At 35.5% G+C, this 27,002-nt stretch overlaps 2 protein-coding genes across 5 annotated transcripts in view; one reads left to right on the forward strand and one right to left on the reverse strand.

Moving 5' to 3' along the window:
- LRRC39 (leucine rich repeat containing 39) lies at positions 1–21,366 on the forward strand. 4 transcript variants are annotated; one of them, XM_052636953.1, is made up of 9 exons: positions 1–105; positions 3,405–3,597; positions 10,545–10,650; positions 12,029–12,185; positions 12,763–12,899; positions 15,551–15,696; positions 16,678–16,830; positions 17,728–17,864; positions 20,736–21,365. In XM_052636953.1, exons 2-9 carry the CDS (start codon positions 3,485–3,487, stop codon positions 20,789–20,791), a joined length of 1,005 nt encoding a protein of 334 aa, XP_052492913.1. In that variant the 5' UTR covers positions 1–105; positions 3,405–3,484; the 3' UTR covers positions 20,792–21,365. The 4 variants fall into 4 exon arrangements, with proteins under 4 accessions (XP_052492913.1, XP_052492915.1, XP_052492916.1 ...); XM_052636954.1 differs by having other exon boundaries at positions 57–105; positions 3,405–3,499; positions 20,736–21,366; XM_052636955.1 differs by lacking the exon at positions 20,736–21,365 and having other exon boundaries at positions 17,668–17,807.
- Positions 21,021–27,002, reverse strand: part of TRMT13 (tRNA methyltransferase 13 homolog) — a 17,950-nt gene continuing 11,968 nt past the window's right edge. Inside the window, exons 9-11 of the mRNA XM_052636952.1 lie at positions 23,209–23,283; positions 21,515–21,947; positions 21,021–21,216 (exon numbers count right to left, since the gene is read on the reverse strand). Coding sequence (XP_052492912.1) covers positions 21,021–21,216; positions 21,515–21,947; positions 23,209–23,283 — 704 coding nt within the window. The remainder of the gene's footprint in view (positions 21,217–21,514; positions 21,948–23,208; positions 23,284–27,002) is intronic.

Below are 27,002 nucleotides of genomic sequence, written 5' to 3' on the forward strand. Positions count from 1 at the left end.
GGATTTTCATCACTGGGAGTCACACTGAAAACAATTCTGCCTTCAGTCCACTCCTAGTTGATACACTGACTTTGGACATGTCAGCTCCTGTATGCACTGACCGTGGTACGTATTTTTCAAAAACATTTTTTTTTCCTACTCTTGACTTATAGATAGCTGCTGATGTTTTTACTGTGTCTGTGTTTGCTGGAAGGTACAACTAAAGTTGGAACTGAATTTAAAAGTCTCTTTGGAGGTTCATAGTCATTCGTCTAGTTGCCCTCCTCTGGAAGACAGGCTTCCCCAGAAATCAAGAAGTGTTTCTTCAGAGATTGTATTTCTTTTGTTTTCTATTGACTCTGGGGAGTTGACTCCTCAGTCATGTCACAGCCACGCTCACTTTACCGCCGTGGTTTCTGTTTTTCTGTTGTAATAACCAAGGTAGAGAACACAATCCCATGTCGGAGGCAGAAATGCATATATCACTACTGACTTGTTTTCCTCAAGGGGACATTGGTTACTATTATAGGAAAATTGATGGTTAATCAAAGTTTAATGGGAAATGGGGAAATGAATTGGCACATGAAATTATACATGTCTAGTAAAATACACATTTACATGTAGGTACTTGAGATTTTAATTCTTTATTATCTGATAAATTCATGCTTCAAACCTATTTACATCTGAGACAATAAATTATAACTGGACAGTGATATTAATACCCAGAGGGTTGGATTATCAGCATAAATACTAGTTTCTTGTTGGGAGAAAGATCTTGCAAATCTGTCCCCATTTGAATGCTGCATTTATTGCTTTAAGTAAGGACCTCCTCCTAATAATTTCCTGCATATCAGTAATTATATATTCATCCTCAAATGTTAAACTTTTCCCTTTTATAATACATTTTTCTTCTTCTCTGTCTCTGCCTTTCTCTCACACACAAATTACATAGTTTTAAAGAAATCAGTAATTTAGAGGAGATTAATAGTGAAAAAGCAATATTATGTACCCCATTTTTATCACCCTAAAAGTAACCATTTTAACTATTTCAGTATTTGGTTTTCAGTGGTTACCTCCTTAATACTTTTTTTCTTTTTCAAAGGCAGTATGCTGTGCCTTCTCAGCTTTAGACATTATCTGTTGTTTCATTATGAAAGATGATGCTTAAATTCACCTGCACTCCCATAGTTATATCTTTTAATTTTTTTTTGTTGCCTTATAGCTTCAATACTTAAATCTCTCATTCCATAAAATATAGACTATATCTCTTACTTCCCTCACCCTCTATTTTCTCATATCCTTCTTCTACACCCTATTAAAAGGACTTTTATTTATATTTTGAAGATGTATTACATTCTCTGTTTTTAGCCATAAATAATCTTTGCTTTTTCATAAGTTGATTTATTTCAAAAGTTGATTTTCATCACTCAGGAAAGAAACTTTGTACCCTCAGCAAAGCCCCATGGTTATCATTAATCTACATTCTTTCTTCATGGATTTGCCTATTCTGGACATTTCATATAAATGGGATAATACAATTTTTGGTGTTTTGTGTCTTCTATCAACATCATTTTACTCAAAGTTTCCCCATGATGTAGCAGTGCTTAGGTTCCTTTTCATGCCAGAATAACATTCCATTGTATGGATATGTCACATTTTGTTCATTAATAGCCATTTGTTAGTTAATGGCCCTTTGTTCCCACTTCTCAGCTACTTGTTTTCCACTTTGGGGCCATTGTGAATAATGCTACTATCAACATTCCTGTACAAGTTTTTGTGTGAACATATATTTTAACTTCTCTTGGGTATAAACCTAGACTGATCTTTTTCTATTTTGTGCCTTCCATTTTTTCTATTTTCATTTTTTAGGTATGCCCTTGTAAATAATACACAGGATTTTGTCTTTTATTTAGTTGGGCAATCTTTATTAGCCTGGAGCAGTTAATAATCTGAAAAATATAAATTATGATCATGATATCATTTTATGCAGTAATATGGGGTGAGGATACATCAATGGGGAAACAATTTCCAATGGAAACTCTGTAATTAAGGTAGAGGCCACTTGTTTTCCGTTGGAAATTACTTACTACAACTGTACAAGGAAAACAATTGGCCTCTATCTTATCAATTTGAACATAGTGACCTAACAATTCTAATTCTGGGTATACTCAATAGAAATACTACTACTTGAGCATCAAGAAGATAAGAACAGGAATTTCAGAAACAGTTTTGCTCATTAGAGCAAAAATTTGGGATCTAAATATCCACATTAATTAGAATGGATAAATTGTGTCATAGTCATACATTTTGGATATCATGCTTTATCAGTGTATAACATGCTTTTCCTTCTTTATGGAGCTATATAATTCCTTACAATATACATCTACTGTAATTTACTGGTAGAAAGTTATTGTTGTTTCCAACCTTTTGCTGTCATGAAAAACCCTACAGTGAATAATTTAGTGTCATTTTAAAATGGAAAATATTTTCAGTGTAAATTCCTACAAGTGTTGGTGTGACTTTTAAGTTTGATAGATATTACCAAAATTCTCTCCATAGAGACTATAACAATGTGCGCAGTCACATTTAGTGTTTGAGGGCACCTTTTTCCCTATGCTGTTGCAAATTTTACTTCTTTTCCAAACTGTATACCTGTCTATTTCAGTCACGATATTGCTTTATTGCATTTCAATATAATGTTGAATAGAAGTGATAATTGTGGAAATCTTTTACTTCTTGAGTTTTGAAGAAATAATTAATTGTGAATCAAACTCTTTCATTATTGCTCATTAATTTGGTGAAAAATCAATACCACTATATGAGAGGCAAAGAACATCTCATCAAATAGACTTACCGTGACTTACATAACAATTCCCCTATTATTGTTTGCCTCTCTTTTCCGAGATTCAGGTCACAATCCTCAGTGTTAGATGAGTCCATTTGCAATTTATTTTCCACAAGGGCAAACAATCCCACTATATTACCACTTAACTGAATTCCAGCTTGTGTATATAGGATCTAGATTAAGTAGCTCTGTCAAGATGCCTGCTCATGTTGTATATCCATTACTGCATATTTCCCTATAATTGGACATGTAAAGTAGCTGCAGTTTTTCATTACTGTGAATTAATAGTAACAAAGGAAGTAGACTTGGCGTCAGTTCCACCCTCTGTCACTTACTAGAGACAGGAGGTAAACCACTTAGCTACCTTTTCTAGGGCTCGATTTTATTCTCTTTATACAAAGACAATAAAAGTACCCATGTCAAGACATTTTTATGAGAATTATGAAGTGAAATATGGCATGTAAAGTACATTAAATAGTCTTGGAAACGTAGAATGTGTTCAATAAATATGTTATTATGTTCATTATGGCACTCAACAAACATTCTGAAACACATATCCCCCCCTCTCTGGTTCAATCAGGTCCTTTCTGAGATGGCATCTGTGATTCAGTTATTCAAAATTTAATGAAGTCGGTGACCCTGTGACAATGTGGAGAAATCATGTCAGAAAATGTGGTTAGTACTGGGGCTGTCAATGCTGTAAAGGAAGTTTGGGAAAAAAGAATAAAGAAACTCAATGAAGACCTGAAGCGAGAGAAGGAATTCCAACAAAAGTATGCTAAAACATGTTTATTATTTTGAATTAACAAAAATTTATAACATCTTCATTATTAAAATAGTATTTATTAATTGCCTTACTATTGAATTTTATAGAGGTTTTTATTTACAGAAAACTCAAAATATAACTAAAGGAAGCACCTGACAATGAAGTGTGGCCATATGGTGCGGGCCACAAAAAATACAAATGAATTTAGTAATTATCCTAGGAGTCTGTTCAACATTCATCAAAGTTCAATTAGTATCATTTAGTCTACTTTTCACTGGAGAAGGAAATGCAACCCACTCCAGTGTTCTTGCCTGGAGAATCCCAGGGACGGTGGAGCCTGGTGGGCTGCCGTCGATGGGGTCGCACAGAGTCGGACATGGCTGAAGTGACTTAGCAGCAGCAGCAGCAACAGTCTACTTTCAGAGATTGTTTGTTCAACATTATATTCCCTAGGAGCTAAAACAACATCTTGCATTAGAAAGTTCAGTCGATTCTCACCTAACTAAATAGCTGTGAGTTCCAGCCAGGGCCACTGTGGATCACCTGAGTCCTCTGTTTGGGTTATAGTTTGACTCTCATTTCCTCTGCCTTATTGATACATACCTACTTTCCTCACTGGATGTTTCCAAAGTATCGCATCACTTTGACAAGGCTAGCCCCTGTCCTCATCGACTCCATATAGCTCCCATTATATCACTCATTAGATCTCTCTAAATATTGAATGGCAATGTTTAGTGTTTGGCAATATGTACAAATATCTAGCCATCATGTTGTACACTTAGACTTAATATAATGTTAGATGCCAATTATATCTCATTTTAAAAAATGGTCTTGTGTCAGCTAATAAAAGAAAACACGACTAAAAACGGCTTAAACAATAGGGAAGTCCTGAGTTAAGGCAGTTCCAAAGCTTCCACAATTTTCTGGACTCTGCTTCTTCCACCTTCCACAGCTAATCTTGGTATGCCAGTTTGGTCCTCAGGGTAGCTTCTCTCAGTGTTGCAGGGTGGCTGGTACACTTTCAGGCATTGCAGCCAGATATCGTTATGTCATCGGAAGAGTGGGAACAATCATATTTATTTCTGTTTCTTATTTAAGAATGAAAGTACCTTTCTGAGGTCCCCTAGCTAGCCTCTCTACCTCTCATTGGCCAGAATCAGGTCATTTTTATACCCCCTAATCTAGTAACCTTTTAGGGGAATGAGACTGTATGACTTGTTTAGACAAATTAAGATTTATACTTTGGTAACTTGGAGGGAGTGCAAAAACTTGGAATCACTGGTATTCTCCCAGCAAAGAAGAGGACTGGCATAGCACTCTACTGTGTCAGACATTCAGGCTTTTTATCTTGTTGCTCAACTGGGCATGGTTTCCATTCCTTTAGGAACAGACTTTAGTTACTTCATGGCCCGAAATACATAGATAGACCAACTGTGGCCAACGTACTTGATTCCAGCTAGCCGGAAGTTGCACACATTACTATTTCTGCTAACATCTCACTAGCCAAAGCTTCATATGACCCATTCCTAACTGCAAGGGAGGATGGCTAAATGAAGTCTTGTGCCCAGTTATATTTAGAGGATCTATTATGAGGAAGAAGAGGAATAACATATTGGAGAATGATAAGCAATCTCTGTGACACATGGGTGATGTTATTTTCTCCATTTTAAAGACGGAAAACCTGAAGGATAGGCCTAGGTAACTTGCCAAAGATCATACTGCTAATAAATGTGGAACTGGTACCCACTAGTATTCATACATAAGCAGTCTGACTCAGTAAGCATTCTATTAACCTCAGGTCTTAAAATTTCCCTAGATTGACTCTTTACAGTAAAACTACTCTTACAAAACCTATTATATTTATATTACACAATTATGACAAACTTGAGTGCTCTTTTTTAAAAATTTTACTGAAATATAGTTGATTTACAATGTCGTATTAATTTCTGCTGTATAGCAAAGTGACCCAGTTATACACACACACATATATATATCCTTTTTCATATTCTTTTCCATTATGGCTTATCACAGGCTATTGAATATAGTTCCTTGTTGTTTTTCCATCCTATATATACTACTTTATATCTGCTAATCCCAAACTCCCAATCCTCCCCCCTCCAACACTGCCATCCTTGGCAACCATAAGACTGTTCTCTGTTAACTCAAGTACTCTTAATAAATCCTATCCAATTTTTTAAAAAACAGTGGTCAGAAATCATGAGTTATTTCTTTACTCCTGAATTTCACCTATTAATATTAAACATGTCTGGCTAAGAATCATTTAATTTCAGCAGCTTCAATTTTCTCTGCACAAAACAGGCAAGGGAGAAGAAAAGGCAAGAATGTAATCTAATGCTCTTTTCTCAGCTAAAAGTGGCTAGAGATTTAACTAGAAACCCTTAAGTTTAACTTTTTTTTTTTGGTTGCACCATGGGATCTTAAGTTCCCCCACTAGTAATCCAACCCATGCTTCCTGTAGTGGAAGCATGAAGTCTTAACCACTGCACCACCAGGGAAGTCCCCCAAGCCTTAGGTGTAAACAGAAATTGTTCTGTCTTTTGATACAAGGTTGCCTGGAAAAAAATTAAGCACTTGGGTTTGAGTTGATATAATGACATTTGAGAAAGGCTTTAGAGTATAATAAAAGGGTTTTAGAGGAGATAGAAAATTTCTATTTAAAACTTGAAAGAGCCTCAAGCTTAAAATAAGCAGTGTAGGAATTACAGAATATTAAATCTAGAAGAAACACTAGATATTATTTAATCCAAACCCCATATATTATTGGCAAAATCCTTGGAAGTGAGATGTCTTGTCCATGGTTTCTGAATTAAGTAATACATTCTGGATTTAGATCACACAGAGCCAGAAAGAATAAGTGAATCATTAAAGAGATGGAAATAAACTTATCTGGTAATAGTTATCCTCACTATAAACTCATTAAGGACAGAGGTTTTTGTATCCACAATGTCTAACATAATATTTGGCATATAATAGGTGCTTGATGGAGATCTTCAATTGAAGTTAGAGTGTAGGGAGTAAGATACCTCATTGCTCAACATTATATCTTACTCTGGAATATGTATATCTCAGTGAGCAGTAAGTAATTAATAATCATTATGTCTACTGTTTGAATAGTTCTATTTTTATAAAACATGGTATAATTGAATAAAAGGCATTATATATTTTGTCTCATTTAATCACATTTATTGGAAGCTTCCCTAGTAGGGCTTCCCTAGTAGCTCAGGCGGTAAAGCATCCACTTGCAATGCAGGAGACCTGGGTTCAGTCCCTGGATTGGGAAGATCCCCTGGAGAAGGAAATGGCAACCCACCCCAGTATCCTTGCCTGGAAAATTCCATGGACAGAGGATCCTGGTGGGCTACAGTCCATGGGGTCGCAAAGAGTTGGGCATGACTGAGCGACTGTTCAGTCTGGAAGGCCACACACAGCCGTTGCCACAGTGCAATTGTTAGCAAATTAATTTTCAGAAAAGTAGTGGATGAACATATGTAGGCTCCATAGAAATATTTTGCAAACACAAACATATAAAGATAGCAAATGTTATACTTTTAGAGATATTTGGTTTTCTGTTCATTAAAATAAAACCCTCCCTGAAGGTCAATTAGTATGTAAAATTGCTAAGAATATATATTAATTCTCAGATGTCAAGAGAATTTTGGTAAATAAATATTCAAATTGATTAAATCTATGTTCTATGATGATTGCTTATATTTTGTTTATTCTTTATCACTCTAATAGGCTAAAAGTGTAAAACTTTCAATTCTAAACTCATTCTTTATTTTTCATACGTGAAAAATTTCTAGTATAGGAATAGGTAACCTTCTGCAACCTTTTGTTACTCATTTTTATAGCTTGACATTATGTATTTTTGCTATGAACCAAAATTCAATAGGATGTATTCTAGAATTTTGTGCATTTTTATATCTGGAAAACTAAATCTGGATAAAATGGAATATAGTAATATACAATTTAACTCTGAAGTTGAACTATATCATTTGCAAGCCTTTAAAAAACTTTTAAACTAGATATCTATAAATATTTAATAAATGCAAATCAAAACAACAATGAGGTACCACTTCACACCCACTAGGATAGCTATGAACAAGAAGATGGACATTAACAACTGAAGGCAAAGCTATGGAGCAACTAGAGCCCTCATACACTGCTGCAATTTGGACACAGTTTGGTTTAAAAAAGTTAAATGTAGGTTTATGAAGTGATCCAGCAATTCCACTCCTAGGAATATACACACTCAAGAGAAATGAAAACATAGATCTATCTGAAAATTTTACATGAATATTCATAGTAGCACTATTTATAATAGTTAAAAATGTCCATCAACTGATGAATGGGTCAACAAATTTGGTATATCCATGCAGTAGAATTTAAGAGACTAGATCTGATAGACAGAGTGCCTGATGAACTGTGGACAGAGGTTTGTGACATTGTATAGGAAATAGGGATCAAGACCATCTCCATGGAAAAGAAATGCAAAAAAGCAAAATGGCTGTCTGGGGAGGCCTTACAAACAGCTGTGAAAAGAAGAGAAGCAAAAAGCAAAGGAGAAAAGGAAAGATATAAGCATCTGAATGCAGAGTTCCAAAGAGTAGCAAGGAGAGATAAGAAAGCCTTCCTCAGCGATCAATGCAAAGAAATAGAGGAAAAGAACAGAATGGGAAAGACTAGAGATCTCTTCATGAAAATTAGAGATACCAAGGGAACATTTCATGCAAAGATGGGCTCAATAAAGGACAGGAATGGTATGGACCTATCAGAAGCAGAAGATATTAAGAAGAGGTGGCAAGAATACACAGAAGAACTGTACAAAAAAGATCTTCATGACCCAGATAATCACAATGGTGTGATCTCCAACCTAGAGCCAGACATCCTGGAATGCGAGGTCAAGTGGGCCTTAGAAAGGATCACTACGAACAAAGCTTGTGGAGGTGACAGAATTCCAGTTGAGCTATTTCAATCCTAAAAGATGATGCTGTGAAAGTGCTGCACTCAATATGCCAGCAAATTTGGAAAACTCAGCAGTGGCCACAGGACTGGAAAAGGTCAGTTTTCATTCCAATCCCAAAGAAAGGCAATGACAAAGAATGCTCAAACTACCGCACAATTGCACTCATCTCACAAGCTAGTAAAGTAATGCTCAAAATTCTTCAAGCCAGGCTTCAGCAATACATGAACTGTGAACTTCCAGATGTTCAAGCTGGTTTTAGAAAAGGCAGAGCAACCAGAGATCAAAGTGCCAACATCCGCTGGATCATGGAAAAAGCAAGAGTTTCAGTAAAACATCTATTTCTGCCTTATTGACTATGCCAAAGCCTTTGACCATGTGGATCACAATAAACTGTGGAAAATTCTGAAAGAGATGGGAATACCAGACCACCTGACCTGCCTCTTGAGAAATCTGTATGCAGGTCAGGAAGCAACAGTTAGAACTGGAAATGGAACATCAGACTGGTTCCAAACTGGGAAAGGAGTACATCAAGCCTGTATATTGTCACCCTGCTTATTTAACTTATTATGCAGAGTACATCATGAGAAACACTGGGATAGATGAACCACAAGCTGGAATCAAGATTGCTGGAAAAAATACCAATAACCTCAGATATGCAGATGACACCACCCTTATGGCAGAAAGTGAAGAAGAACTAAAGAGCCTCTTGATGAAAGAAGAGAGTGAAAAAGTTGGCTTAAAACTCAACATTCAGAAAACTAAGATCATAGCATCCAGTCCCATCACTTCATGACAAATAGATGGGGAAACAGTGGCTGACTTTATTTTTTTAGGTTCCAAAATCACTGCAGATGGTGACTGCAGCCATGAAATTAAAAGACGCTTACTTCTTGGAAGGAAAGTTATGACCAACCTAGACAGCATATTAAAAAGCAGAGATATTACCTTGCCAACAAAGGTCTATCTAATCAAGGCTATGGTTTTTCCAGTAGTCATGTATGGGTGTGAGAGTTGGACTATAAAGAAAGCTGAGCACTGTAGAACTGATGCTTTCGAACTGTGGTGTTGGAGACGACTCGAGAGTATCTTGGACTGCAAGGAGATCCAACCAGTCCATCCTTAAGGAGATCAGTCCTGAGTGTTCACTGGAAGGACTGATGTTGAAGCTGAAACTCTAGTACTGCTATGAAGAGCTGACTCATTTGAAAAGACCTATGCTGGGAAAGATTGAAGGCAGGAGGAGAAAGGGATGACAGAGGATGAGACGGTTGGATGGCATCACTGACTCAATGGACATGAGTCTGGGTAGGCTCTGGGAGTTGGTGATGGACAGGGGGGCCTGGTGTGCTGCAGTCCTTGGGGTCGCAAAGAGTTGGACACAACTGAGCAACTGAACTGAACTGAACTGATGGAGTAGAATATTCTTCTTCTATAAAAAGGAAGTAAGTACTTATACACACATGTACAAATTTTGGATAAAACCCTGCTACACAAAAGACCACATATTATAGAATACCTTTTATATGAAGTATCTACAATAGGCAAATACATAGATATAGAAAGGTTATTGGTTGCCAGGGGCTGAGGGAGGGTGGAATGGGGAGTGACTGCTCAGGCATGGGGTTTCTTTCTTAAGTGCTGAAAATGTTTTAGATCAGAGAGTGGTAATGGTTGCACAGCTCTGCAGATATACCAGAAAACACCAAATTGTGTCAGATTTTTATGGTATGTGAATTATATCTTAACCAATCTGTTGCAAAAAATCTAAGGAGAGGTATAATACTTTTCAAAACGTTAAAAAAGAGGGCATTTATCATATTAATCAAATTAAATGTCTTACAAAATAATTGTTTGATTTCCAGATACTGTCAATCAAATGTTTGTTTTTGATGGGTTACTTTTTCATACAAAAGTGAATGCTACCTATGTTACTACCTGTGACCTAAAATGATTTCCTGGTCTCCTAGGCTAGTGCGAATCTGGGAAGAACGAGTATGCTTAACCAAGCTAAGAGAAAAGGTCACCAAGGAAGATGGGAGAGTCATTTTAAAGATAGAAAAAGAGGAATGGAAGGTAAGCTTTATAGAAGCAATATTTTTTATATTTTGCATTGTGGGAGAGTTGAGAGAATGATTCTTAAACTATGTGCTTAAGTCTGAAATAGTTAGGAATTCTGATTTTAATAGTGTATAATACCAAATGAATTTGGGCAATAGGAACTGAAAATGAACATAACTTCCTAACTTTTTTGTTCAAAAATTCAACCAGTGTGCTTTAATGCTGCCTAAATTTAAGTCATTTGTAATATTTTCTCCACTAATCCTTCTAATAAGCATTTTCTCATTTTTCATAAAGACTGCTTAACAAAAATCATATTGCTTTCCAAAGCTAATGCTCAGTTAAAAGTTCACAAAATGGAAATGTATATTAATTTTTCTTAGGTCCACAATCGGATTCATATTATCTTCTCTTTCTCTCCTTCCCTCCCTCTTTCTTTCACACACTCACATACGCATATACAAACAGATATCTGTTTAATTATTGTATGTTAGGCCTAGTCTAATTTTAACAAGGGCCAACTTTATCCCTTAATTCAGTGTTTGTCTTCATACACATTGGTGTATTTAGCAAGGTGGTTACCGCCTTTATTTTGTCTTTTGGCTACTTTAGGGTAATAGAGAAAAGGCATAGAGTTCAGAATAGTTGAAATTTTAAAACTCTTAATTTAAAAGAAAATCATCTTTAAAACATGATACTATTTTGAAACAGAAAGGAAAGGGACATTCCTAGTGGTCCAGTGGTTAAGAATCCCCCTGCCAATGTAGGGGACATGCGTTCTATCCCTCCTCCTGGAAGATCCCATATGCCATGGGGCACCTGAGTCTGTGTGCTGCGACTACTGAAGCCTGCCTGCTTAGAGCCTGTGCTTCTTGACAAGAGAGGCCACAGCAACTAGAGACTAGCCCCCACTCACCGCAACTGGAGAAAGCCTGCACACAGCAATAAAGACCCAGAGCAGCCAAAAATAAGTAAAGAATTTAAAAAGAGAAAGGGAAGAGAAGTTTGAATTATTGATTAAAATGATTTTTTTCTATAATTTCAATTAACCACCATATTCTCATTTTCAATAACATATGTACTCTCATTAAGCCTAATAGAGTCTTTAGAATAGAACACACCTCTATGCGTGAGCAATATTGACTAAAATACCTTATTTTTGTTTATGTTATTCTGACTGGGGTTTGAAGGTTTAGCATCCCCCTTGGAAAGTAAAGTTGTTAAAACTTAGAAGTAGCACAAAGCACTTGGAAATGTAATTCATTAAAGAAAAAATATGCCTAATTTCTTTTACAAATCAAGTAATATCTCTACAATCACATTTCAATGTGGCATGATAATGAAATAATTTAAGTAATATAGTAACTCTGTCATTTCTTTTACTTGAGTTTAGACTCTCCCTTCTTCTCTACTAAAACTGAACCAGCTACAGGAATGGCAACTTCATAGAATTGGCTTGCTGAAAATTCCTGAATTCATTGGAAGGTTCCAGAACCTTATTGTATTAGATTTATCTCGAAACACAATTTCTGAGATACCTCGAGGAATTGGTAAGGAAGATTGCTTCTATTCCTGTGTTTTTTGTTGAGAATTTTTTTTGATACATGGAATAAAGATCTCATCTTTATATAGTCCTACATCTTGAGAAAACTCTAAACATCTGAATTGAAGCTTCCAGGGGATCCAAGCTTCTGGGTTTACTGAGGTGATTCAAGATGAGGTTTTAATGCAAGAAAAGTCTCTTTGGAAATAATATTGTATTGGAAATATTGTATTGATTCTGGAAACAATATTGTTAGTTCAGTTATTCCTTCTACAAGGGAACTGATTGAAGACAAGAAAGAAAAATTAGATAAATTTCTTTAAATGGAGGGAAAAAAATCCCCAAATGGAAAACTGGTCAGGATATAGTACAGATAAAGCAGAACAAAAAAATTTTTTTGCATGTACTGATAAATCATCTGCTGCTTTTCTGAAAAAGGGGCAGGACACATACCAGGAAAAGGGAAAAGCCTAAATGTGAATTTCCCAATTTAAACCTGGAAAGTAAGTTATGCTGTAATACTTAATAACTGGAAACAGTATTTTATATCCCTCTGCTATTTATTGTGTATTATTTTTCCATAGGACTGCTCACTAGACTTCAGGAACTGATTCTTAGCTACAATAGAATCAAAACTGTCCCCATGGAACTAAGTTACTGTGCCAGCTTGGAGAAACTTGAACTTGCTGTTAACAGAGACATAAGTGATCTTCCACAAGAGGTCAGAATGATGTAAATGCCTATGATTATATTTTCCATCTACTAGTGACTTACTTCTCCCCTGTATGATCACTAAAAATAACACTAATAAAAAAATGCTATAAATTTCAGAAAATATAGAGAAAACAATTTATTATAATGTATGTTTTTAATTAGAGAAAGACCTATTTAGCATAAAAGATATTTCTATTATTGGCACAGTACCGACATTATTTGTTGACTAGACTGTGATCTCTTTGAAGGCCAGAGTGAGAATCATTTCTATTTCCAGAATTGAAGGCTCAGCTCAGTATGAAGTAATTACATAATACTAAATGAATGTCCTTATCATAAAGAACAGGCAGCGTGGTGATAGAAAAACTTTTTTATCTCTTGGTTTTTACAGGTGATCAGCTTTTGAGATACAGGTGAAGTGAAAAGACACGAATTCTTCAGGTTAGGAAGTATATTTGCTAGCTTGCCAGGCTCTGTCAAGGAAAAGCCAAGGCAATGGGCTTGTGAAGGCTTCAAACTTTTATTGGTATATCTTGTTATTGGTAAAACTGATCATAGAGATACAGACTTCTATATTATTTTTCAAGCACATTTAAGGCTCTTATGAATCAGCAAAGGAAAATTTCCATGGTGCTTTGCCCAGAAAACAATGATTTTGCAGGATAAGAGTTATGTAAAAGAATAAAACTTAAAAGACTATTCCCCTTTCCCACCTTGTCTTGGTTATCATACTTGATTATGATGAAAACCATGATCATAGGGACAATTTCTTTTTATTTAAGAGAGGGCCAATAAATATTCCATTTCTAATTCCTAATTATTGTGATTTTGTTTTTAGCTTTGGTTCTGTCAGTAAAAAGTGAAATTTGGGTGTGTCTAATAACCTATCTTAACCTTAATGTCTTTACTTAAAGCTTTTATAGGAACAAATACTGAACTGAGATCATGAGCCTGGAATTATTTCCAAGTGTGGCTTAAAGGTAGCTGTGTGGCCTTGAACATCCCACTTTACCTAACCTAGGTCTCAGTTTTCACATATGCCAAATGAAGATTTAGATTATAATGGTTTTAATATTTTTCTTCATTCTTCTAGAACCAAAGGATCTTAGCACCACTGAGAAATCCTGTTATAGGAGATGTACCTCTAAGCCATTAAGATGCAACACTGTAACACAAACAATTATGCTAATACAAAAATAATCGTTTTATATACAATTCTGAACCATCTGAAAAATTTTAAATCTGATGACGTTTTGAAAAAGTGTTTTTTTTCATCACTTGAATTCCAAAGTTGGAGAAATATCACCTACTAAATGGAAAACTGCATTTTTGCATTACCCATAATCACTGTATCTCTGCATTTTTTGAAGTTTTAGTTAGCTGTGGAATGAATCTCAATGTGCCCTGAGACAGAAAGAAAACACAGAATTGCCTAACTAAATGGAGAATCTTTTGTAAAACTTAACTAAATTCTTACATTCTCTACAGAAGAAAGAGAAATTTAGAAATTTTGTGACTTTAGGTCCATGAAAACTTGAGTGCACATCATAGCTCCATCATTTCTAGTCACATGGTCTCTTTACGGACAAACCATTTTGTCCGTAAAAGGGTAAAAAAGGTACTAACTTTGTAAAGTTAATGACTAAACTAGAGCTGTATGCATCAACATGAATTCATATAAAGACTGACACCGAGAGAAAAAAGCAAGTTAAAGAAAGGTTAAGTATAGTATCATCTTTAAAACATATAAAAAGATAATTTTGTTTCTGAAAAAATACACATAATAGTAATATATAGAGAGAAAAACATAGAAAACATTTATTTATGTATAGTAATAAAAACATTTGAAAATGCATGGGAATAACAGATACCAAATTCAGGACAGAGTTATCTTTCAAGAGGAAGAACGGAGATATATATAGAGGGCTGCTGCTGCTACTAAGTCACTTCAGTCGTGTCTGACTCTGCGACCCCAGAGACGGCAGCCCACCAGGCTCCCCCATCCCTGGGATTCTCCAGGCAAGAACACTGGAGTGGGTTGCCATTTCCTTCTCCAATGCATGAAAGTGAAAAGTGAAAGTGAAGTCGCTCAGTTCTATCAGACTCCTAGCGACCCCATGGACTGCAGCCTACCAGGCTAGTGATATCAATATATTTGCTTTCTTAAGCTGAGCACACTGGTGCTGTTAGTCTTAATCAATTTTTTATTCATTTTAAAAAACACAATTTACCAAACAGTAAATACTATGACTGAGATAACATGTGTAAAGCATCAGGCACAAAAAAAGGGGGTTTAACAAAGATAACTATTATTCTGAACTTTGGGTTTTCCCAAGAAAATCTCCACTACTAGAGAAAAGGAAAACATACTCACAGAAAGAAAAACAAAAGCTTCTGCCAGGTGGGTGCTCTAAACCCCGGAGCTTGGTGATTTTGGAAGATATGTTTTCTTTGAATAGATGAACTTTCTATGAGAACTTTTCATTTATCTGGAGGTTATTTAGCTTTATTGTTCTCTCAAATTTGCTATGGATTTCTACGACTAAATAAAGCCCAAGCATAACGTAAACACTCGACGTGAAATATCTCCTTTACCAATGTGAGTGTTGTAGTAGCTTACATTGTGGACATTTTGAAACACTTTGCCTTCCTTTTCAGCTCAGCAATTTGTTAAAGCTTACTCACCTTGATTTGAGTATGAACCTCTTTACTACAATCCCTCCTGCTGTGCTGAACATGCCTGCTCTTGAGTGGCTTGATATGGGAAGCAACAGACTCAAACAACTTCCTGATACTATAGAAAGGTAAAATAACTTTTTTTTTAACTACCAAGAGATGTATTGAAGCCATCTATGACAAATAAGAAACAACAAACAAAACAAACGAGACCCCAGAGATAATCACTCACAATAGATCTGTTTAGTGCTACTTCAGATTCCATCTCTGGTCCAGGGAACTAAAATCCCACAAGCCATGTGGTGCAGACAAAAAAAAGGAGGGGGCATGAGGTTTGGGACAGAAAAATGGACTTTCTGAAATCAACAAATTGACAAGAATATGCCACAATAACAACATTGCTTAGTGCTTGCTCTGTGCAGTTTAAAAATTGATTGAGGAAACTGATGTAGAGATGTTAGTGAATTGCTGAAGATCACAGTAAGTGTGACAGCTACAATTTGAACCCAGGCATCCACACCCTCCAGGGGCTCAGCTGTAAAAAATCCACTTGCAATGCAAGTGATGTGGGGTTTGATCCCTGGGTCTGGAAGATCCCCTGGAGAAGGAAATGGCAACCGACCCTAGTATTCTTGCCTGGGAAATCTCATGGACAGAGGAGCCTGGTGGGCTATAGTCCCCTGGGGTCTCAAAAGCATCAGATATGACTTAGTGACTAATCAACACCTGCACCCTGGCCTGAGTCCACGCTGTTAAACAATATGCATACTTGCCTTGCTCTAAATGGGCATATTAATAATTTCTGAGTTTGCTTTTAAGATTCTAATTAAGATTATATAACATTTTAGCAGTTCTTCTGCAAGAAATCTATGAAATAGTGAAGAATTGTAGAATACCTTGATTTCATTTCTACTACATGGGAGTTGTACTGCAAACGGAGATTAGCTCCCTGATCTAGTTTCCCTAAAATCAGGTAATGTTAAGTCAGTTAACTCAGGCAGACTGGTTAAACAAGATATTATATAGTTTGACATTAAAAATTTTTTAATAAGAACCAGGGTTTTCATATTATATGTGATTAATCACAGAAACCTCTTTTAATTCTTCAGAATGCAAAATCTACATACATTATGGTTGCAACGGAATGAAATAACATGTTTGCCAGAAACAATCAGCACTATGAAAAATCTGAGTACTCTTGTTCTCAGCAACAATAAACTGCAAGATATTCCAGTGCGTATGGAAGAGATGACCAATCTAAGGTAAAACTTGTAGACACAGAACCCACATGTTCCTTTCTAGCTGCAGAACAAAGTAATATGAAAAAATTGTTATGAATAGATTTCTCATTCAAATAAATACATTAAAAAATCTCTTCCAACTTTGAAGTGCTATAATTTATAAATAGGGTTCATATAATACTGGCCTAAATTACTCAAGAATCCTTGAAACTAAAACAGTAGTGGGATTTATCAGCTTTAAGGAATGTCATCTGTTGGTGACATCTTCCTGAAAATCATCTTTATAATTGCTAACAAACTTTATCCATGATACAAACACCAAAACTGTAAGAATAGTGATTATCTTCCTTCTAAATAACTACAAATTGACACAGGCAATGTTAAATACAACTTTTTACTAAGTTAATTACTAACAGATCTTCCTCAAGTATCTTCCAAAAGTTAATTTCCTGACAGTGAGCATAAGCCATTGGAATTCATAACAAATCCCGCAACTTTCAACAGAATCATTCATTTGTTTAGCAACTATTGAGCCCTGTACCCAATGGTGAAAATATAATGATAGATAAGACATACTTTTAAAAATATGCAGAAAATTTAAGTTCATAGCATTAATTGTACTTTTGAGATGCATTGAGACTGCTCTTGCAAGTTAAATTATACCACATTAAACATATGCTATGGACTAATAATTGCTTTTACAAGCTTGAAAAATAAGTTGTCTAAAGCTAATATTTTTTTCTTCTAGGAAAGAAACTTAAAGATTCTTGGGATATATCACATCTCACCAAGATGTTCAGTTATTGAAACCAGTTAAAAAAGAGTAATTTAGTATATTATCATTTGATCTTTCTCCAGGAAAATAAATGTACACTTCTATGGCACCTATAAAAATACTGTTTTTTGGTGAACTGCTAGGTTTGTCAACTTCCGAGACAACCCATTGAAATTGGAAGTAACACTTCCTCCCAGTGAAAACATAGATGAGGAAGAGGAACGGGAATTATTCGGCCTTCAGTTCATGCACACATACATACAGGAGTCACGGAGAGCAGGTATGAGATTTGTACAGAACACAGGTTAAAAATTCTTTTTAGTAATGTGTGTATGTGTATATATGAATTCCTTTATAGACTTTTCATTCCATCTTACCTTTTCTGTCAAATCCTAGTCTCTTACTCAATATTGTTGACAGAAAAAGAAAAAAAAGTGAAATTCAAATGTGTTCACAAGTTTGATAAAGCCTTGGAGAGAAAGGTTGTAAAAATGTTAAGAAGCCTTTTCAAGTAGAGTCAGGAAATAAATTTCTTTGGTCAAGAACTTGAAGCACAACCAAGTGAATGAAGATGTAATTCTTAAAGCTTCACTGCCTCATTCTATCAGTTTGTTATGTCAGTTACTCATTAAACACTACCTTCCTTACTGTTTCCTCTTTTTCTGCAATAATACACAAATAGAAAAAATTGACTAGGAAAAAGAAAAAACATTTTGCTACTGTGCCTAGGAGTGAAATGTTATCAAGAGAACATAGATTTTAGCTAATAGTTACAATGTGAGTTTTTGATGTGTAGATTTTGATCACTGATAATTTAGAATTAAAACCTTTTTGTTGCTTTTTTAAATTATGGACAGAATGGCTTAACCCAAGGGGAAGAGGACAAAGGGCGTAATAATCTGTTAATAAAAAATAAGCAATAGGATAGTAGAAAACATTGCTACATTGCTAGTAATAGAAAAATTTTATAATTCACTAAAATGTGAAGAATTTTTCAGTTAAAACACAGAATTTAGTTACATCTTCAGTTATTTTGAAGAGCAGGTATAATCCAAGCAAAAGGTAAAGAGTATTTTCAGCTGAAAAAATATTTTTACCGACACCCAAGGAAGGTCATTAGATCTGTTGTAGCAAGGTTGCAGAAACAGTAACATTGAGGACAGATTGGAGGAAGATATGTAAAAAATTTGTAATAGTTTGGGGCCTAGGTTTGGATAGCAGAGTATAAATATATAAAAGACAGGTAGGAGACAGAATTGATGACTGAATGAAGATGAGAAAAAGGAGTTGTCCAGGATGAATCTGGTTTTGGCTGGAACAACTAGATGACTGGTGATGCTGAGATGGGGAAATGAAGCTGGTCTGGTGGTAGAAGTGGAACATGAACTTAAGTTTCAACACAGTATATGTGATGTACCTGTGGGACATGAAGGAAGAGGCAGCTGTGTAGATCAATCTAAAGTTTAAGTTTACTGAACCTGCAAATTTTGCCGGTCAAGAAATAGCTCCTATGTATATCCCACATATTCACTGTCTCATGTTATCTGAAGGGAAAGAAATAAGCAAGGTTGGGGAAAACAATAATCTTTACCTACAGCTGGCATGTTGATCTACAGCAAGTACTCTATGGCTCTTCTTCCCATAGAGTAACTGGTATTATTGTCAGAAACATTCATTAAGCTAAATGGTCCACAGGACTTCATCAGTATAATTCTTGTGTGTGTATGTATGTTTCATGAAGCATAATAGAGATAATGTCTGCTGTAGAATATCTTTTTATTTCCAGGCAAAAATTGTTGAATAAAGTAAAACAGACTGGATAACACAAATTAGCATTGCCTAATTCAGCAAAATTGGTCTAACTCAGCAAAAATACATTGTAATTTATTACAATGTATTATTATCTTCCTTTATGGTCTCAATTTGCAGGCATGAATAGCTAATTTTAAAAATAATCCAACTACTTTATTTTAATAATATTTGACATAGAACTTACAACAAGAGAAAAAAGGTTACAACTTAAACAGAGATAATAAAACCAAGTCTGTCATTAAAAATATTTTTATGAATTAGTACTATTAAAAACATAGTATTTATTAAGTACTTACTCTGTACTTACAACTGTTCTAAGCATTTTAATATGTTATATCACCTAATGCTCATATGACAACCCTGTGAGGTATTATTATCTTCATCATCCCCATTTCAAGAGGGGAACTGAGGCACAAAGATATCAAGTAGTAAGGATTTGAACCTAGGCAGTCTCATGAGATATGTAAGTAGAAAGGTCAGAAAGTAAAAATGTGCTAGACTTCATATTTAACATACTCACAGACCTACAAATACTAGTTATTTAAGAATATCATTATAGTATCTAAATTGGTAATTCTGGATCTTTATCTTGGCAAATGTACAATGATTAAGACAATTTTTACAAATAAAGCAGAAATAAACCAAGGATGAGATGAGGAAAAGACTAACAGTCCTACCATGTTTGGTTTAATGTTTACTTGTGCATAGAAACTGCTTATGAGCTGAGGCCCAAATGTGAGGTTTTTGGTATCACTATCTAATTTCTACTGTATTCCAAATTATCTTCCCAAGCAGGAGAGAATATACTTGTAATTGTCCTTATATACGTAAAAATGACCCATTAAAAGATACTGATGCCTAATCAACTTCAGAAGTTATTTACAAATTTCAATTTAATTTGTGAATTAGGCTTATAAGTATCCTTTTGGAAGTTTTAACTAGATAATTATCCAATTAGTTATTATCCAAGAGGTAATTATCCAATTACCTCTTTAGTTTTAGTGCCTGTCATGAATAAATTTTGATAATATATAAATACAGGTATGGCTCTTGAAATCTGAAGATAAATTCATTAATTGACTGAGAACAATTCTGTATTTATTTGTAATAGAAAGAAATAATCACAATTAATTATTCTTTCCAGATCTGCCTGGACAAAAAATCCATACATAAGCCAAATTCTCAGATTGGTCCTTGTTGTAAACTGATAATTGATCATTACATCTTGAACTTGAAAAATAAAAAGTATTAAATAAAACCAAAGGAAAATAAGTTTCTAAAATTAATGCAAATAGAAAGTGAATGTACCTGTTACATGTTGGCATGTTATGTGTTTCAGGTAACCAAGTCAACTGCTCAACTACTTCCCCAAACTCCATAGATGCTGATGGATAGTATAATTCAAGATGCCCTGCTGAAGAGGACTGCTTTGGGAATTTGGTGAATTCTCTAATGTCTGGATTTCTAAAGTAAAAAACAAAGCCATTACCTAAGTTCAATGAGGCCACAACATTTTTAAAGTTCACATTATCTGCTATTTAAATGATATTTCCATGAATATAAAAATACAATTAAAAAAATTTTTTTTGGTGGAAGACAGATGTTGTTCAAAATTTCTTTCCTATTAAGCACTTGTTTCTGGTGGTGAAGAATGATTTGGTAAAGCAGTTAACAATACATTTTCCAAAGATACCAGAGGTTCTATATAGTACTGTAAAGCAGGACTGAAGCCTTTCTGCTGTAAATACTTGATTCGGCCTTGGTCAATCAGCAATTTACAAAGATGCCCTATTTTCTTCTTTTCTTCAACAGTAAGAAACCTAAATTGAATAAACACACATAACACATTATTAAAATTCTGTAAATTATTTTAGCTATTCCTATTTATTGACAAACTGATAAATAATGCACAGTATGTTCTAGGTGCTATGTTCTATGCTTCAAAGATACGTTTTGTTAATGCCATAATAAAAGTGTGTGTATTTTAACTTATTCTAAAATTAGATGGTAAAATATATTTTCATGAATGAATTTTTGGCAATACTCATCTAAAAATAAAGTACAGCAATAATAACGTATTTCTGCCTTAGTGCGGTGCACTTCAAAGTAGCCACTCACCCAGGCAAACTCTCAGCGCTGTCATCAGTGACTCTGTATCCTCCATCATGATGCTCTTCACTGCCATCAATCTGTTCATCTCTTCTTTTTGTGGAAATATTTGAAGCTTCCAAAGTCGTTTTTCGCATCCCACAAGTCGCCCAACTACTCATTCGCTGGAAATAGTGGAAATCCACTGCTCCAAGGCCCAGAGCCCTGAAATATTCTTTGCCCACATAATGTCTCCAATCACACCTGTGGTGACAACAGAGTGCAATAACAATGCCAGCCACAGGGGTCCACTTCTCTGGGATATTTTTTTCATTTCCTTCCTTGGCCAAAGTGTTAATTTCTTTTTCTGTTTTATCATTCTTTATGCGTTTGGCTAAAGGTTCTTCATTCCTTTCCTCACAACTGGCAGCATAGGTTTCAACCAAACATCGTAATGCAAGATCTGCAAACACAATTATGTGGCCCCCCCAAACCACATCATCTTTAAAAATAAGTAATTTTTACATTTATTAGGCAGTATGGTTTTTAAAAGCCCAACAACAAAAACCTACTTAGCTTTATACTTGCACTAATATCAACTTTGCTCATATTTGCTCTTTTCTCATTACTGAATAATTTTCTCTAATGATTTATTCTGCATCAAGTCAACTTCCCCCATCCCCAAAAAACTATGTGAAGCTTAAGATCTAAAATTTGAAAAACTTTTAGTCTAACTACTCAAACTGGCTCTCATTTTTCTTACCCTTGTTGAGGAAATGACTTGCAAAGAAAAAATTTGTGTTTTCTACATATATATTCCAGGGAAGTTTTGAACTTAAAGAATCCAAAGAAAGAAAGAAGAAAGTCATCAGCTAAGCATCTACTGAAGCTGATGTTCAGGGTCAGTCTTGAAATGTATGATAGTCATAGCAAACAGTGAAGAGTTAAGAAGAGGGTCAGAATGTGGAAAGTAGGCCTCACCGGAGGCTCAAAGTTTAATCTGCCAGAGTTACACAACAAAGCTGAACCCTGTACTGTTTGATTTCAAAGCCCATGTTCTGTCTACTTTATCATACTATATCTGATGGGTCCAAGCTTAAGACAACACATCTTAACATTTTTTTGTTTCCCCTAGAATTTTGATAAATAATCATCTTCTAGTAGGAGAGTCCTTCCTAAGCAATTCTAAAAAAAATGAGTAGCTTCAGGAAAAGAACCATAATAGCTTCTGTAAATGACTGATTTCCTTTTGGATGAAATATAACCCAAAGAACTTTAAGGTTCCCCCCCCCCCACCCTTTTCTAACATCGCTCAGTTGTGTCCTACTCTTAGCGACCCCATGGTCTGTAGCCTACCAGGCTCCTCTGTCCATGGGATTTTCCAGGCAAGAGTACTTGAGTGGGTTGCCATTTCCTTCTCCAGGGGATCTTCCTGACCCAGGGATCGAACCCGGGTCTCCTGCACTGCAGGCAGACGCTTTACCGTCTGAGCCACCAGGGAAGCCCTTATAACACAGCATTTACACATAAAACTCTTAATTCATCCTATGAAGTGACCAAAATGAGCAACTAAATAGGAAAGCTCTAAAACTGGATATAATACAGGGTGAGTGCTACTAAGAAGATTAATGAATTATAAACAAGGAATTAAAACTACTGAAGAGAGACTCTTTCATGCTAAAACTTAATGCGTTCATCTCAACATTATTTGTATGTTTACATACCTGTTGCCACACCACACAGATGCTTTCCAATTCCTACAACAGGTAGTTTTTCTTTGCTTAGCAAAGGAATCTTATCTGAAATGAAATAAGAACTAAGTTAGTTCTCTTGTGAGATAAAGCATTACGTGGGCTTCCAAAGAGAACTAAACTAGAATCTTTGAATTTTAGGGCCAAAAGAGGCACAAACAAAAAGATTCTCACTTTATAGCTTAGAAATAAGGGGCTCAAAGATGTAGTGACTTGATAAGTAACACAGATGACTACTGATATGGAGAGAATTAGTTTAAAAGTTTTTTGTTTTCTTTTTCTTTCCACCTCATCCCCAGCAGGGCCTTTCCTCCTAATTTAAAGCTTCTTGATTTTTTAGGCCAGTGCTATTCCATACTGACTCAGGACTTTACCCTGTTGAAGCCTTATTTAGCTAAATATTATTACCCATTGATAAAAGGACTCAAAAATTTCCCTAACAGGTTTATTTTTCATAACTAATATATATGACAAATACACATGAATAATACAACCAACATTTTACGTTACACAATATTACATACTCAATAATAGCATCAAACTAAAAATATAGCTTTTATTGTATCTTGAATAAGATATAATCTTATATAAGAATAAGACATTATTTTAGCTCTTCATACTTCTGAATAAAATAGTCATAACAGTGGTATAAAAGTTAAAAAAAAAAAAAAGACATCTACAAGGTAATGTAGCAAAATGCAGAACATCACAGTTATGGCTTCTGTTCCCAACACCCCCAACCCCCCACCATCCAATTCATTTTCCTTTTTCTAAGTTTCTGAAATGAAAAGTATGTTTCTCCCTACAAATTCAGCTATAGCACCCAGCACAGTTATTTGTCCAATGGAGGTCCTCAGTAAATATGTCAAATTTTCTGTTGCTTGCTTTCAGATGGTATCACATGCTAGAAGAAATTGCTAACAAGTGGAACAGTTTGCCCATGTAAAGTGATTCAAGAAACTTATGTATCAGAGTGAAGAGAAAGGTTGTCTAAGTAAGCCCTTATGGAACTGGGGGCATCAGGAATTTTGGAAGAAGAGCTGAGACAGTTATGTTATGAATAATAGTACACTGGCAGAAAGTCTATTTAAGAAGTAGTCAGATCCACATCTCATAGCCACTTGATGATTACCTCTTTACCAACTGGTGGAAAACTAGATAATTCTCTGAAGCAGTTAAGACAGGAGGTCACTGGACTGAAGGACGGTAAGAAGTGGAAAGCTGTGTGTGTGTGTGTGTGCGTGTGTGTGAGTGTGTTAGTCGCTCAGTCATGTCTGACTCTGTGACCCCATGGATTATAGCTTGACAAGCTCATCTGTCCATGGAATTCTCCAGGCAAGAATACTGGAGTGAGTTGCCATTCCCTTCTCCAGGGGATCTTCCCAACCCAGGGATCGAACCTGGGCCTCCTGCATTGCAGGCAGATTCTTTACTGTCTGAGCCATGACGGAAGCCCGAAGTGGGAAGTTGATGTGTGGTAAAATAGCAGGATTAAGTGAGTATGCATATGGATAAAGCTCTTACTCCTCACTGGGTCCTACAACATTAGTAACTAGACTCTCACCCTCAAGGCAGGTGATCAAAAAGTGTTATTTGGGGAACCTGACCAGCCAAGAGGAAAGATTATGTTTTAGACAAGTTACTTCAAACTGGAGCTTGAAGTCAACAATTCCACTTGAAGACTCAAGAGTTCATAGTCCCTCAATCCTCACTATGAACACACCATCAAAAAGCACAGATGTTTATGAGCAGAGCCTCTAAGTTGAAACAGACCAAAACAAATGGAAAAGAGCAACTGAGTGCAAATAGACTATAAAGGGAGTATGCTTCTTAAAAAATGTATTGTTAATATCCTCACAAAGATATTGCAATTATGAAAAAAAGAACAATTAAAATAACAAAGATAAATTCAGAGAAAAAGATCTTAGAAATTAAAACTATGATAGAAGAAATTAAGTTGAAGAAATTTGCAAAAGTATATAAAAAAAAGATAAAAGATATAGAACAGAGAAGTAAAGTCAAGAAAAGTAGAGAACTATTCCAGGAGGTCTAATAACTAAATCATAAAAGTTCTCCCATTAAGGGAGAAAAGAAAAACTGAAGCAGAGAAAGTTAAGAAAGAAAGAATGCAAAGAAATTACCCAGAATGCAAGAAAATTTCCCAGAAAGCTGAGAATACTGGAATCTCTAAATCAGGATTTCTCACCCTTGGCATTATTAACTTTTGGCTCCAATAATTCATTGTTGTGGAGAACTGTACTGTACCTTATAGGATATTTAGCAGGGCTCGGGTCTGTATCCATCTAGCCAGCAACATGTCTACTTTTTTGACAACAAAAAATATCTCAGACATTGTCAGTTCTCCCTGAGGGCCAAAACTGTCTTTAGCTGAGAACCGCTGCTATCAACAGAAGAGCACACCAAGTGCCCAGCACAACAGATAAACTATGACACAGCAAGACACATCACTGTGAAAAGGTAGAACTCTGAGGACAAAGGAAAGAGCCTATACATTTCTAGAAAAGAAAAAAGGAGATGATAGACAAGGGATCAGGACTCAGAACAGCGCTGAACTTTTGAACAACGACACTAATGGAGTAATAGTTTCAAAATTCTTTGAAAGTGAAAGTCACTCAGTCGTGTCCAACTCTGTGAACCCATGGACTATACAGTCCATGGAATTCTCCAGGCCAGAATAATGGAGGAGGTAACCTTTCCCTTTTCCGGAGGATGTTTCCAACCCAGGGATCAAACCCAGGTTTCTTCCATTGCAGGCAGATTCTTTACCAGCTGAGCCACAAGGGAAGCCCCAGAAACAGAAAAGACTCAGCCAAATCAAGTGTAAGGGTAAAGTTAAAGATATTTTCAGACAATGCAAGGCATCAAATTTCTCTCTAATTCAAGTGTTTCTCAGGAAGCTACAGAGGAGGTCTTTGCCCAAGAAGAGTAAATTAACAGAGGAAGATGTGGGATAAAATGTAGATAAATAGGGAATTCCTTGGAGGTCCAGTGGTTAGGACTTTGCACTTTCAATGCTGAGGGTTCAATCCCTGGTTGGGGAACTAAGATCACAAAAGCTGCCCAGGATGGCCAAAAGAGAAAAAAAAAATGTGGAAAAATAAATTTCAACCTACAAGAGTGAAGGGAATCCCTGGGATGAGAATGAAAAGTTTTAAGGTTGACAATTGTGCCCCAGGAACAGAAGACAGCACGCCCAGTCTAGACTGGAACAGATCTGAAGGATCCAGAAGAGACTTTTTCAGGAAGACGGCAACTAACAGAATACTTGATAAATGTATTAGAACAATTTAAGACAATTAAAGTGCAATTTTTAAAGTTATACCTCTTTAAAAAAATTTAAGTATAGCAGATTTACAATGATGTGTTAATTTCTACTGTACAGCAAAGTGATCAGCTATATAAACATATATATATATATTCTTCTTCATATTCTTTTCCAATATGGCTTGTCAGGGGACACTGAATATAGTTCCATGTGCTATATATAGGACCTTAAATACATTTTTAGAAGACCAAGTAAAAAAAATTATAAATTATCTACTAATTCAATGAACAAATTTTATTTACTATATGGGCCAATGGTGGGTTGCATTACAGGGCTGAATTAAAATTAGCAGAAGAGGTTGCTGGCATATGTTTGTATTATTTTCATTCTAAAAAAGGTATAAAAAGGGCATTAAAAAGTATGATTCATGGGTATGTGTGTGTGTGTATGAAGTAAGTTCCATAGAGATAGGTTATTTTCT

Source organism: Budorcas taxicolor, chromosome 3, assembly GCF_023091745.1.
Source record: "Budorcas taxicolor isolate Tak-1 chromosome 3, Takin1.1, whole genome shotgun sequence".
In the NCBI taxonomy this organism is placed as follows: domain Eukaryota; kingdom Metazoa; phylum Chordata; class Mammalia; order Artiodactyla; family Bovidae; genus Budorcas; species Budorcas taxicolor.